The sequence below is a fragment of the Physeter macrocephalus genome, chromosome 14 (genome assembly GCF_002837175.3).
Source record: "Physeter macrocephalus isolate SW-GA chromosome 14, ASM283717v5, whole genome shotgun sequence".
Taxonomy (NCBI): Eukaryota; Metazoa; Chordata; class Mammalia; order Artiodactyla; family Physeteridae; genus Physeter; species Physeter macrocephalus.
Genome location: NC_041227.1, coordinates 24,616,774 through 24,631,536, shown reverse-complemented (window position 1 = coordinate 24,631,536; position 14,763 = coordinate 24,616,774). Strand labels below are relative to the sequence as shown.

The following is a 14,763-nucleotide window of genomic DNA, read 5'->3' as shown; positions in this document are numbered from 1 at the left end:
GTTCAGTAAGTGATTATTATTATTAACCTTAATTATTCTTTTGTCTTTTAAAAAATTTATTTATTTATTTATTTTTGGCTGTGTTGGGTCTTTGCTGCTGAGCATGGGCTTTCTCTAGTTGCGGCGAGCGGGGGCTGCTCTTCGTTGCGGTGCGCAGGCTTCTCATGTTGCAGGGCACGGGCTCTAGGCGCGCGGGCTTCAGTAGTTGCCACACGCGGGCTCAGTAGTTGTGACACACGGGCTAAGCAGCTCCGCGGCATGTGGGATCTTCCCGGCCCAGGGCTCGAACCCATGTTCCCTGCATTGGCAGGTGGATTCTTAACCACTGCGCCACCAGGGAAGTCCCACCATTATTATTCTTTTACAACTTTTCCTAACAGTTGCAGATAACACTGGTACTGTATTCACCTTACAGTGATACATGGACCAAAAGAACTTTCAGGTCTCTCCCAATTTTAACACCACAACTCTTTGAGTCTCCTTTTCCAGCTACTGGAAACTGAGGCTTAGGAAGGTTGAGTGACTTGCCTCGAGTCACACACTTAGGTAACTAGCACATGGTTAAGTCCACATTCAAAGATGTTTCCCTCCACTAAAGATGCTGCTTTTCCTTCATTCATTTAATAAGTAGTGTATTGTGTTGGGCACCTAACATATGCCAGAAGGAGTATACATAAGAGTATAATGACAATTATTTATTGAATAATAGTATGTAACATTATGTCATTGGATCTTCATCATAAACCTATGATGAAGGTATTATAATCATCCCCTCCGCATTTCACAGATGAGAATGAGGCAGAGTGAGGTTAAATAAAAGACAGGATCCTACCCACATAGGAATTATATTTTATTGGAGAGGATATAGGATAGTCAAGCAAGTAATTAAATATATAATTACAAATTATTCTGCTAATAGAGCCCTGGTACCCATCCCACTCACCCATATCAGGGGCCTCAGGTAACCCTGGCAACGGGTCTTCTTGCCAATAGTAAAAATGGAGTCCACAGAACAAGTGCGTTTACTCACACCTCTATTACCCACAATGCAGTGTCAAGAGTGGGAGGAGCAGGCTTTGCCAGGAGCTAACATGGCTCCCGTAGTTACACCATTCTCTGTTTTCACCTAATCAGCGGCCTGACTCCCCAGACCAAGCTACCGATCAGCAGCTAAGTCTTCTTTGCCCCTCCACTCACCGCCACGAAAGGAGAGACTGAAGGCAGGCAGCACCTTGCGGAGTTAAACTCCGTAACCAGGGAAACACTACTTCCGCTGACGTCATTACGGCGACACGTGGATCCAAGATGGCGGCTGTGATGGTGAGTGAAGGAGGCTCCGGGAGCCGGAGATGGAGCGGGGCCCTCCGGGGAATCCCAGGACTTTCCGGCGTCCAATGCCTGGCCCGAGCCACCTCAGGGACCCCTAGTGCAGGCCTGAGGGACATCCCTGACAGGGCTCGACTCCCCCAAACTCCCCCTCTCCGGCCTTGGCCCCGCACTCAGTCTTGTCAAGGCCCGAAGTTTTGGGGGAGGCACTGGGTCGGAGGAAAGGTCTCAGCCACCGCCTCCGTCGGTTCCTGTTCTGGCTTTGGTCTCCGCGTCCTGTGACTCCCATTTCCCAGTTTTCACTTTCCAGCCCTGATCTCTCTGAAGAGCCCCCAGTTTTTCCCACCTTCGCTCCTCCCTCTCACGTCCAGACCCTGCTCTCTCCGCCTCCCCACTGTCTTGACCAGTCCGCGGATGCGTCCTCACCTCTGACCAACCTCCCAGCCCAAATCCTGTGTCAGATCTTTTCCAGAGCCCTGTCTTCACCTGTACCCTCAGTTGTTCCCACCGCGCACTTGTCTTGACTGCCGATACCCGGAAGCATGCCTTTGCCCCCCCCCCATCCTCCATCCCCAGATTCTTCCCTAATCATTTCTCCTGTCTTCTCTCAACTCCCTGCCTCTCTCATAGGGAGCTTTTATCCCACTGGTTTTCAAACTTAACTGTGCATAAGACTCGGGGTGTGTGCGGGGAGGCTTGTTAAAAATGCAGTTTCCAAAGATTCTAATTCCTTAGGGCTAGATAATGCCCAGGACGCTGCACTTTTATTAGCACTCCAGTGATTATGATCGAGGTGGTCTGTAACTACGTTTTGAAAAACACTGTACCAGCCCCGCCTGGCCCCCTCCCCTTCCCATGCCCCTACAGGGCCACACAGCTCTTTAGGATGAAGCCTGTGTGTGAATAAGGGTATGTGGATAAGCTGTGCCTGGAAAGTGGGTCAGAACTTGCTGGCTTCTGGTACAGAACGCTGGAAGTAGATCTATGAAGGACTGGCCCTTTCTTCTTCCAGAAGCTCGGCTCACATTCTACTTGTCAAGAGACCAGAACCAAAATTGAAGTCACTTAGTCCAGAGTGATTGTCTAGGTGTTCCTGTATGTTGCTTCCTCAGCAGATAATTGCATCCTGGGAGTGCACGCAAAGGACGTTTGACTTTAGTAAAGGAAGATTGTTGTTTAAATTCTTTGGTGTTGATTTTCTCCAAACAAGGGTAGATTGTTGGCTGATAACAAATTTCCCTCCGTCTGTTAACCAACTGATAAATTATCCTTTTTGTTTAATAAAGGGATTCCTTGTATAGAACCTCAGAGGCCAGGTAAAAGTCTTCACAGTCTTGCCTGATTTCTGTGGGTCTGAGACCACAGAAAAAAATCCCAAAAGTGGTATGTTGAAACCCATTTTTTTTCTGGACCACATTCAGAACAAGAATGGCGTAAGAACTTAACAGGAAAAGTCACACCCTCTTTTGCCATAGGGAAAATTTCAATAAAGTGGCATTTATTGCATTGCACTGGGAAATTCCTGCCCTGTTCTGAGGTTTTAAGAGGTAATAAGTGAACATATTTCTGGTACACATTTATTTAATCAACAAATATTTGAAGGCCTGCTCTGTGCCAAGACCTAGGGATGTTCTGTTGAATTAGAGGGTCAAGGTCCCTACCTTCGTGGAGCCTTTCTAGTCTGAGGAGACAGGCAGTGAATAAGTAAACAAATACATGAACAAGGTAATGTCAGATAGTAGTAAGTGCTGTGAAGACGGCAAAGTGAAATGGTAGTGATTGGAGGTGACAGGTTGATGCACCTGCTTTGCATTAAGTGGTCAGAGAAGTCTTCTCAGAGAAAGTGGCATGAGTTGAGACCTGATTGACAAGAAGGAACTAGCAATGCAAAGAGTGTTCCAGGTAAAGGAGATGGCAAGCGTAAAGGGCCAAGGTGGGAAAGAGTATGTTTGAGGAGCACAGAAGGCTGGAGGGACTGAAACATGGTGAGGAGTCAGGGTGTGGTGCAGAGAATGATACAAGATGAAATGGGAGAGAGGCAGGAAGAGCTGTGTTTCTAGAAGCATGCCTGTAATTGTGGTGGGTTGTAGTCTACAGTTTGTAGTCTGCGGACTGCATTTTGAAAGACTGTTCTGTTAGGTGCTTCGCCTTCCCATCCTCTCCAGAACGTTACATTAAGGGAGCGGACTTGTTCTCAGCCTGCAGAGAAACAATGGAAAGTAGTTTGGATTTTATTCTAAGCCCAGTGGAAAGCACAGTGATTTCATGTTTGTTGCGTCACCTGGGTGTGTCGTCCTGTGCTTTCATGGTGAATACTGTAACTGATTTCAAGAAACAGGATGTAATGTATACAGTGACCCACAGAGGCCATTTTAAAGAGTGCACATGAGAAACTTCACGTTTGATGCAATGGTGAAAAGGCATGGAAGCAAGTGTGTTACAGGGGGCTACGTGTGACAGGCAGAGTGGGCAGATGGACTTGAGCTTGGTCTGTGTTAAGCACTTTATTACACGGAAGTCAGAACATTCCCCACACCCTCGTACACATAGGTTGTTGCACAGCTGTCGGGAATGGAAGTGTGTGGATCTGCTTTGGGGTATCTGGGTTTTGAGGCAAGTCATACAACGAAAGAGGAAGTGAGCTAATAGATTCAGTGACCGTGGGAACATGCTGGGTTTTGGTTTATTCTTTTGTTTTGAAAGTTAGGGCTGTGGATGCAAGTTTCAAGTGGTATTTATGTGTTTTTCCCCCTTCCGCTCCTTAGTGATTGGTTCTTCTTCCCCAGGGGTTGGCTGCCACCTCCCAGGTCTGTGTTAGCACAGTGGGGTTTCCTGAACTTCGCAGCATAGGAGTAGATGGCTGGTGTAAACTGAAGTTCTCTCTAGTTTTCCTGCCTTCCTCCTGCCCTGGATTTAGATGACTCTATAAAGTTACAGGATACTGAGTTGATCTAGGTGGGTCTGAGGTGAGAGGCAGGCTCATATCTCACTCCTTATGGAACTCTTGAGCATATGGAATATGCTTTGGGGAATATTATTTTCATGGAACTTGGGAAATGTCCATTGAGTGCATTTGTAGGCATCTCAGGAGTCTAGAAACCTCCATTTGGAGAATAAAACTCTGTGTATTTCTCTCACATAATCATTGTTTATACTGTTTTGGGTTTTATCTTTTTCCCTTTTTATTGGATTATAATTCATATACCATAAAATTCACCCTTTTAAAGTTTACAGTTCAGTGGTTTTTAGTATATTCACAAAGTTGTGCAACCTTCACTGCTATCTACTTCCAGAACATTTTCATCACCCCGTAAAGAAACCCATTAGCAGCCACTTACCACTCCCCCCTTCCCCCCAGTCCCTGGCAACCACTAATATACTTTCTGTCTGTATAGATTTTTCTTTTCTGGACATTTCATATAAATGGAATCAAACAATATGTGGTGTTTTGTATCTGACTTTTTTTTTACATGGCGTAATGTTTTCAAACGTCATCTATGTTGTAGCATGTATCAATATTTCATTCCTTTTTATGGTCAAATAATATTCCATTGTATGGATAGACCTCATTTTGTTTATCCTTTCATCCGCTGATGGACTTTGGGATCGTTTCCACTTTTTGGCTGTTACGAATAATGCTGGTATGAACATTTTGTGTACAAGTTTTTGCGTGAACATAGGTTCTCAGTTTTCTTGGGTATGTGCCTAGGAGTGGAACTGCTGGGTCAGTTCTCACTGTTTTGAGTTTACTTGGGTTTGATCCAGTCCAGAGGCAGGGGAATGGCCTGAATGACCTCAGTGTTCCTTTGAGCAGGTGGAAGCAGTGCTAGCCCGTTCCCCCTCGCCCCTCTCCCCCCGTCCCGTCCCGTCCCGCACCGCACCTCCCGCCCAACCCAGTCAGAAGCACAGGAGCCATTTTTAGTGATGGAATCTGGATGATAGAGGCCTGGAACAGGAGGCAGCAGGCCTGGACTCTGCTACCAGTCCTGTGTGTGGCAAGTGCTGTCTCCCCTGGGCCTCACGTGTGGATGGGCATCGGCCCATTGAGGAAGGAGCGCTGGAGCAGGAGTCAACAGCCGGAGCTTAGTCCCAGCACTGCCACTGATCCACCGTGTAGCCTGGGGCAGATTATTTTGGCTTTATTGGTTTGTTTCAACACATGTCATATGTGAAATTAAGATTTAGACTTGAGGATTTCTAAAGTCTTGGTTGAAAATTTTGTGGTTTGTAGTTCTTGTATTTAAGTTGATTTTTGCTAATATGCCTATAAAATCAGATTGATTTTTTTTTTTCATGACCATAATCCCTGTGGTCTTCCCAAGCCGCTGTGTGTTGGTTGTGTTGTCTGATCTCTCGAGTTGCTCGACCTGGCACATGTTCCGCAGGAGTCACTGCGTCCTTGGAGCTGAGGCACTGATACCAGGCCTTGGTACAAATGGGTTTCTCTGAGGAATCCCTTTAAAGGAGTGCCCTTAATCCCCTCAGGAAGTCCAGAGAAGTCAGAGATGGCATTAAGTTGCCTCTTGGTTTCTCTTTTACAACTTGGACAAAAGTTCCCCTTTGATCTCAGCATTAAAGAAGCAGGTCACAGAATGTTGGAGAAGGTTGAGTTTTGATCTCTGGGCACTGGCAGGAAGGTGGGAAGGACCCAGGATGAACAGGGCCATCTGGCCATAGACGAATGGTAGGAGCCACCTACCACCCCAAACCTGCTTTGATCCCTGAACCATTTGCTGACACTGGTATTTCCCAAGTGGGGCACGGCTGGGGACACCCGCAACTTCTTGGTTCCGTCTCATTCCTCTTCATTGCTTCCTTCTCTGCCCCCTACCATGATTTCTCACCTATGCCCGAGCATTAAACTGACAGACCTCCCACGGTTTGAAGTCTAAAGGTTTTGTATTTAGAGGGTATGGTAAATGCTACTAGCAGTTCTTAAAAAATAAAATCAAATCACAAATTGGAGCTGAATTCGTAAGCCAGTTTAGAAGGGAGTCTGGGTGCCCTGGCAAGTCACTTAACGTCTTTGGGCCTCAGTTTCTAATGAAGTAGATCAGATGCTTATAAATAGACAGTTTATGGACCACATCTTCACATAGATTTGTTTGGGGTGGTGGGGGTGGAGGACGGAGATTGGCAGGCACAGGACTTTAATTTTTTTTCAAAGTAGTTGCCAATATTTAATAATTGGGAGATTTCACATTACAAAAACTCTAAATTTTCATTTTTTCTTGAAAATTTGGGCCCAAGTTCCCCGTCAGGAGCATTCCCCATGCAGGACCCAGTTCATCATTTTCTCTTCCACTCTCTCGTGTCCTGTTCCTCCGCAGCTTGACCATTTAGGTAACTTGCCTGGCCCCTCTAGGTGGTTGAACTTGCAACCCCTGAATGAGGTGGTCTCTATAACATTTTTCCTATTGACATTCTGATTCAAAAGCAATATGAAAAGGTGTGGTAATCCCCTATGTTACCTAACTGTGAAGGAGAAATTTCTGCTCACAAGATACATTTCAGTTGATAAACCGTAGGCTCATCCATTATTCCGTCTAGTCCTTACAAAAGCCCATTTTACAAATGAAGAAACTAAGGCTTGGTCTAAGGACCTGGGCTAGAATCTGACACTCTGATTGGTTTTATGACTTTGGGCAAACTATTTGCTTCTTTAAACCTGTTACTTTAAAAACATTTTTTTTATTGTGGTAAAATAGACATAACATAAAATTTATCATTTTAGCTATTTTAAGTGTACAGTGGCATTAAGTACATTCACATTATTGTGCAACTATCACCACCATCCATCTTTAAAACTTTTTCATCTGAATCGGTTTCCTTATTTTTAAAATGAGGATGATACTCTCCTCAAAGGATTGTTGTGATGATTAAATGAAATATGAGATGAACATGCCTAGTGCAAAGAGAGCTCTCTGTAACTTTCCTACTCCAAGGTTTGAAGTCTTTAGGAGACGAACCATCTAAGCCTATTGCTTGGGCTAACTGAGAGTCCTTTTACAAATACCCAGGGGGAGAGGGAAGGTCAGTGCATTTTTTATGTTTTATTTCTGCACTTGCTAGCCTCAAGGTTTGGGTCTGGCTGTCTTTTGCTTGGTGAGGGTAGTTACTAGTTTCACCTGGACTTCCACAGCCTGCTGTGGGTTGTTCCCTACCCCGCAAAGAACAGTTTTGAGTCTTTTTGTGTGTCTCTGCTCAACAGCTGTTCTGTGTCTTTGGGCTCTGAAATAAAGGCTACATTTTCAGTCTCCTGTGGCTAATTTGGTTCTGGTTTGGTTTTTTTGCTTGTGTGATTGTTTTGGTTCATTTGTTTGTTTTTCTTCCTGAGGTCTTTAGCTCCATGGCGGCTGCTTGTTAAGTGGTCTTTGGCTGTCATTAGCTGTCCTTCATGTGTGGTTGAATTCTTAGGGAGCTTTAACTGATTAGGTAACTGATTTCAGTTAACTGTTGGCAAACTGCGCCCTAAAGCCTTTTTCTTTTTCGTTTTCGTTTTCTTTGTTCTTCGCAGCCCTGGGGAGCAGTTACTGAGTGATCTTAAAATGGTGACTGTGTCTTTGAAAAGGAAAAAGAAGAATCTAGCTTACTCTTAGGGGAAGGTGCTGCTTTTGCAGCAGCAATGGCATGGTATAGAAACCAGGAAGGCTGTTCAGATTGGCCAGACTCTATCGCTAGGTGATGCTGTTTATGGGAAAGAGGACTGTAAGGCAGAGGGCTCCAGAAAACAAAAGGTTAACTTCTGCCCACAGAGAAATATGAGTGAATGAAATAATTTTCAGTTCTCAGGGGAAACTTCCTATTTTCTTTGGAAGAAGTTAATTGTTCATACCTTTCAAACTGGGTGGTGCAAATTTGGGCGGGGGGTGAGGGGTAATTTTTGGTCCTAGTAGTCCTTCATTGGGCTGTTGTTTAGGAGAAAATTTTCTGCGTGCCTAGCCCCCAAGAATAAAGTAGATGGGGGGGCAAGACCTTGATTCTTAGGCCTCTCGAGCTTTATAACTTTTCAGGTCACCCATATCTTTGCCAGTGATAGGGTGTTAGATTACAGCACAAGGGCTTCTAGATTGCCATCACCTTGTTCCTTGACATGCTGCCTTTGCAGTCTTGTGACTTGGAAACCAAGTAAAGCAAAATAACGTTGAATGGACTGGTTCACCTCTCCTAGGACTCTGCTCCTTTCATGGCTCTGAACGTGCAGCAGATGTTTCCTAAATACTTAATTGGCTTTTCAAACTGAACCTCATGTGAGAGTTCCTGTGGTGATCAATTAAAAATTAAAGGAAGATATAAAGGAATTTCCCAAGAAGCAGGTACTTTGCTTCTCCCTAATTTCCTTACAGAAATGAAATATGGGTCAAACATCCTCTGTGAGGCTGTCAGGGCTACAGAGGTAATTAAGTCGGATAATCACAAAAGTTGGAATGGGATCCAGTACAGGGGTCTTTATCAAGGGCCCGTGAACTTCTAGGTCCTTTGATCCTCTTGGAATCATACGTCAGATTCTGCATTTCAGAGTGTTTTTTGAGAGCAGCATCTATAGCTTTTTTAAGATTCTTAGGGGGATTTGCAACACTTCCCCAAGATTAAGAATCACTGATCTGGCCTGGTTACCCACACACCTGGCTTCAGAATCTCCTCTGCATCATTCTTACCTTGTAGCTCCCATTTTCTGCACATCTTCGGGGGAACTTGCCCAAGTATTTTCAGAGGCAGCCTTCCCCTTCTTAAAGTGTCATCGTATTTGTTTTGAATATAAGTAATCCATATAAGTGGGAAAAAGTATGAAAGCTGTAAATGAAAAGAAAGTCACTCAGCTACCCCACCATCCATTTATCAGGTGTAGTCTTTGACTTTTAAAAAAATGTTTCTCCAGAACATCTTTATGTACATAAAACATCTATTTTTAAAAACCTTTTGTTATAAAAATTTTCCAACATACACAAAAGTAGAAGAAATAGTATAAAGAACCTCTATAACCCATTACCCAACTTCAGCAGTTACTATTATATTGCCAAACTTGTTTTGTCTATACCTCCCCCTGGCTGATTTTTTTTCTTCAGGTTTATGAAGGTATCATTTAACACCATAAAATTACCCATTTTAAGTGTACAGTTCAATAATTTTTCATATAGACTTATACAGCCATTTTCATAATGACACAAAGTTTTAGACATTTCTGTCACCCCAGCAAATTCCCTTACAGTCAAGGGATTGACACTTGCAGCCAATAATCCCTGTTCCCACAGCCAGCCAACCACTGATCTGCTTTCCGTCTCTATAGATTTGCCTTTTCTGTCTCTATAGATTTGCCTTTTCTGGGCATTTCATGTAAGTGAAATCATGTAGTACATAGACTTTCACATCTGGCTTCTACCTAACATAATGTTTTGTTTTGTTTTGTTTTGTTTTGTGGTATGCGGGCCTCCCTCTGTTGCGGCCTCTCCCGTTGCGGAGCACAGGCTCCGGACGCGCAGGCCCAGCGGCCATGGCTCACGGGCCCAGCCGCTCCGCGGCATGTGGGATCCTCCCAGACCGGGGCGCGAACCCGGTTCCCCTGCATCGGCAGGCGGACGCGCAACCACTGCGCCACCAGGGAAGCCCCTAACATAATGTTTTTGAGGTTCATCCATGTTGTAACACGAATTGGTAGTTTTTATTGCTGAATAGTATTCCATTGTACAGCTATACTACATTTTGTTTATCCATGCACCAATTGATGGGTGTTTGGGTTGTTTCCAGTTTTGGACTATTGTGATCAAAGCTGTTAGGAACATTCATGTGCAAGTCATTGTATGGACATATATTTCCTTTTCTTTTGGATAAATGCCTAGGATTGGAATTACTGGATAGTATGGTAAGTTTATGTTTAACTATTTAAAGATACTGCCAAACTTTATATTTTCTGGATGCAAGTCCCCTATCAGATACGTGATTTACAAAGGTTTTTCTCCTAGTCTGTGACCTGTTTTTCATTTTCTTTTTTTTTTTTTTTTTTTAAATAAATTTATTTATTTATTTTTGGCCGCGTTGTGTCTTTGTTGCTGCATGCAGGCTTTCTCTATTGGTGCGCAGGGGCTACTCTTCGTTGCGGTGCGCGGGTGTCTCATGGCGGTGGCTTCTCTTGTTGCGGAGCACGGGCTCTAGGCGCACAGGCTTCAGTAGTTGAAGTCCTCATTTTCTTAATGATATCTTTTGAAGTATAAAAGTTTTAAATTTTGATGAAATTCAATTTATCAATTTTTTAAAATATAGATTGTGCTTTTGGTGTTGTATCTAAGACATCTTTGCCTAACCCAGGGGCACAGAGATTTTCTCCTAGAAGTTTTATCATTTTAGCTTTTCTATTTGGGTCTATGATCTATTTTTAGTTAATTTTTGTATATGATGTGAGGTTCCTTTTGCACGTGGTTACCCAGCTGTCCAAGTACCATTTGTTGAAAAGACTATCCTTTCCCTATTGAATTGCTTTGGCAACTTTGTTGAGAGTCAATTTACTGTAAATGCAAAGATTTATCTCTAGACTTTTAATTTTGTTCCATTGGGGGTTTTTTTTGTTTTGTGTTTTAAAATTATTTATTTATTTTATTTTTGGCTGTGTTGGGTATTCGTCGCTGCACACAGGCTTTCTCTAGTTGCAGGGAGCAGGGGCTACTCTTTGCTGAGGTGCAAGGGCTTCTCGCTGCAGTAGCTTCTCTTTTTGTGGAGCACAGGCTCTAGGCGCATGGGCTTCAGTTGTGGCACTCAGGCTCAGTAGTTGTAGCTCGCGAGCTCTAGAGCACAGGTTCAGTAGTTGTGGCGCACGGGCTTAGTTATTCCGCGCCATGTGGGATCTTCCCGGACCAGGGCTCAAACCCGTGTCCCCTGCATTGGCAGGCGGATTCTTAACCACTGCACCACCAAGGAAGTCCATGTTCCATTGGGTTTTATGCTTATCCTTACCACACTGTCTTGATTACTGTAGCTTTATAATTGCTTAGAAATTGGTAGTATAAATCCTCTAGTTTTGTTCTTTTTTGAAGTTGTTTTGGATATTCTGGGTCCTTTGTGCTTCCAGGTAAATTTTAGGGTCAACTTGTCAGTTTCAACAAAAAAGCCTACTGGATCTTGATAGGGATTGCACTGAACCTATAGATTAGTCTGGGGAGAATTGCCATCCTAACAATATTGTCTTCCAGTCCAGTATGGAATGTCTCTCCAATTGTTTAGATCTTCTTCTGTTTTTCTTAGCAATGTTTTGTAATTTTCAATGTACAAGTCCTTTTTGAAAACTTATTTCTAAATATTTTATTCTTTTTGAAGCTACTGTAGATGGAGCTATTTTCTTTTCTTTTTTTTTCTTTTTTTGGTCGCACCGTGCAACATGCGGGATCTTAGTTCCCTGACCAGGGATCAAACCTGGTCCAGTAGTTAAGACTGCCAGGGAAGTCCCTGGAATATTTTCTTAATTTAATTTTTGGATTGTTGTTAGTATGTAAAAATACAATTAATTTTTATATATTGATCTTGTAGTCTGTGACCTGGCTTAACTTGTTTATTAGTTCTAGTTGTTGTTTTGTGGATTTCTTAGGATTTTCTAGATACAAGATATGTGATCTGCAGATAAAAGCACTTTTACTTTTTCCTTTTAATCTGGATGACTTTAATTATTAGCTTTAGTGCACATTATTTGCATTTATAGAACAATGTTGAATAGAAATGGCAAAAGTGGACATCCTTGCCTTGTTCCTCTTCTTAGGGGGAAGCATTCAGTCTTTCACCATTTATCTGATTGAGGAAGTTCTTTTCTATTCCTAGTTTGTTGAGAGTTTTTTATCATGAATGTGTGTTGGATTTTGTCAAGTGCATTTTCTGCATCAGTTGTGATGATTGTATAGTTTTTGTCCTTTATTCTATTTATATGGTGTATTACATTATTTGATTTTCAGATATTAAGCCAACCTTGCATTCCTGGGCTAAACCCCACTTGGCCATGATGTGTAAACCTTTTTATATGTTGCTGGATTCAATTTGCTAATATTTTATGAAGGATTTTTCTGTTTGTGTTCCTGAGGGATATTTGTAGTTTCCTTTTCTTGTGATGTCTTTGGCTTTGGTACTTTCTTTTAAAAAATTTATTTAGACAAATGAGATTATGCTATACATACACTGCTGTGCATCTTACTTTTTTTTTTCTACTTAATATCTTATGTTGGCAGTCTTTCAATAATAATTCTACCTTCCATTTAAGTATATATTGTGCTAAATTGCCCTCCCCAAATTTACCTATATCTAGTGTATTCAGATTTTTTTTAAACTTTGTGACTCTGAAAGGTAAAAAAGATGTCATTATTTTCATTTACAGTTTTTAGATTATGAACGATATTGAGCATCTTTTTGTGTCTGACCATTTGAACCTTTTTCTTTTTAACTGCCCATTCTTTCTCTTTTTTTAAATACTTCTTATTTATTTATTTATTTTTGGCTGCATTGGGTCTTCATTGCTGCGCGTGGGCTTTCTCTAGTTGCGGCGAGCAGGGGCTACTCTTCTCTGCGGTGTGCGGGCCTCTCATTGCAGTGGCCTCTCTTGTTTCAGAGCATGGGCTCTAGGCACGTGGACTTCAGTAGTTGTGGCTCACGAGCTCTAGAGCACAGGCTCAGTAGTTGTGGCGCACGGGCCTAGTCGCTCCACGACATGTGGGATCTTCCTGGACCAGGGCTCGAACCCGTGTCCCCTGCACTGGCAGGCGGATTCCTAACCACTACTCCACCAGGGAAGCCCTTAACTGCCCATTCTTATCCTTATGGGTTATTTGTCCTTTATTGGTTTGTAAGAGCTCTTGGTGTATTGAAGAAATTAGTCCTTTGTCAGGTGTGTGGGAAATATTTTTATTCAAATTGTCTGTTTCTTTTCCTATGGTGATTTTTTTTCATTTTCTTCCTTCTTCCTTTATATTCTTTTTCTCAATAGCTTCTGGATTTTGTTTTCTTCTTAGAAAACTTTCCATGTCAAGATTGTTTAAAAGTATAGCTATATTTTCTTCTAATACTGCTCTTATTTCGGTTTCTACATTGAAGTCTTTTCTGTCTTCTCCGATACCAGTTTAGATAGCTCTGTATTTTAATATTTAGTAGAACTAGTATGCCTTCATTATTTTTCTTTTCAAAGTAATCCTGAAGTAAAGGATAAGTGTGAAACTGACTAGAGTGATTTGTTTATTGGTAGAAAAGCATTGAATTGGGGGAGGGACAAGGAAGACAAAGTATTGAAGAGGAAAAGAATTAGGGAGGGTAAACAGAGACAAAAAGCAATTAATCTGTGCCATCAAGTTCTTCTTTGGATACCTCTAATAGTGACCTAAAATTATCTCTGAGCATGGCTCCCACAGCGGGGACAAACTTCTGATCACTCAGCTCTGCCAGGTTTGGTACAGCTGGACTTCCTTTACTCTGCGGATAATTTGCTGTGTGAACATGTCACTTCCCCTCTCTGGCCTCCTGGATTACTTGACCCTGAGGTTCTTCAAAAGATGTCTTTTTTAAAAAAAAATAAATAAATTTATTTATGGCTGCATTGGGTCTTCATTGCTGCGTAGGCTTTCTCTAGTTGTGGTGAGTGGGGGCTACTCTTCGTGGTGGTGCATGGGCTTCTCACTGCGGTGGCTTCTCTTGTTGCGGAGCACGGGCTCTAGGCACGCGGGCTTCAGTAATTGTGTCACGTGGGCTCAGTCGTTGTGCCTCACAGGCTCTAGAGCGCAGGCTCAGTAGTTGTGGCGCACGGGCTTAGTTGCCCCACAGCATGTGGGGTCCTCCCGGACTAGGGCTTGAACCCATGTCCCCTCCATTGGCAGGCAGATTCTTAACCACTGCGCCACCAGGGAAGTCCCAAAATATGTCTTTATGGAACCCAACTCTGGGTGGAACTTTGCCTTATTTTGTTCAGCCTTTAGGTTGCTTGGGTTGATGGAATGTCCCATATTTTCAAGGGAATCATGAATTTCTTGAGTTTCATGGGAGGTAATAAGGCTTCTGGTTCACTCTCCTCACTAGGGTAGGGATATCCCCTTTCACCTCCTTCCTTGGTCACCTCCTTCTCTCTGATTTGCTCATGGTTATGGCCTTTTCCTTAGTTAGATAACTCTCTTGTTGGAAGTTTCCTTAGATTGAGCATACATCTCCCTCCTTGCTGTGTACTCATTGGTCCTGCCTTCCAGTGCGACCCAGAGCAAAGCCACTCTGCCTTATCAAGCGCACACTCGGCGTCCTTTACTTAATCCTTACCACCATCATCACTCAGCCGCCCTGCCATGAGTTTAGTATTACTATTTTCTTATTACAAATAAGAAACCAGAGACTCAAAGAGTTTAAGAAACTTGCCCAAAGTCACACAGCTAGGAAGTGGTGGGTCAGGGCTTTGAATTCATATCTGTATGGCCCCCAAAGCCTGTGCTTTTT

The 14,763-nt window shown here is 43.0% G+C and overlaps 1 protein-coding gene across 1 annotated transcript in view; it reads left to right on the top strand.

Moving 5' to 3' along the window:
* The first annotated feature begins 1,080 nt into the window (after nucleotides 1-1,080).
* Nucleotides 1,081-14,763, top strand: part of TM9SF4 (transmembrane 9 superfamily member 4) — a 58,541-nt gene continuing 44,858 nt past the window's right edge. The window contains exon 1 of the mRNA XM_007122338.3: nucleotides 1,081-1,320. Within this exon, the coding sequence (XP_007122400.1) occupies nucleotides 1,306-1,320 (15 nt within the window). The 5' untranslated portion in view covers nucleotides 1,081-1,305. The remainder of the gene's footprint in view (nucleotides 1,321-14,763) is intronic.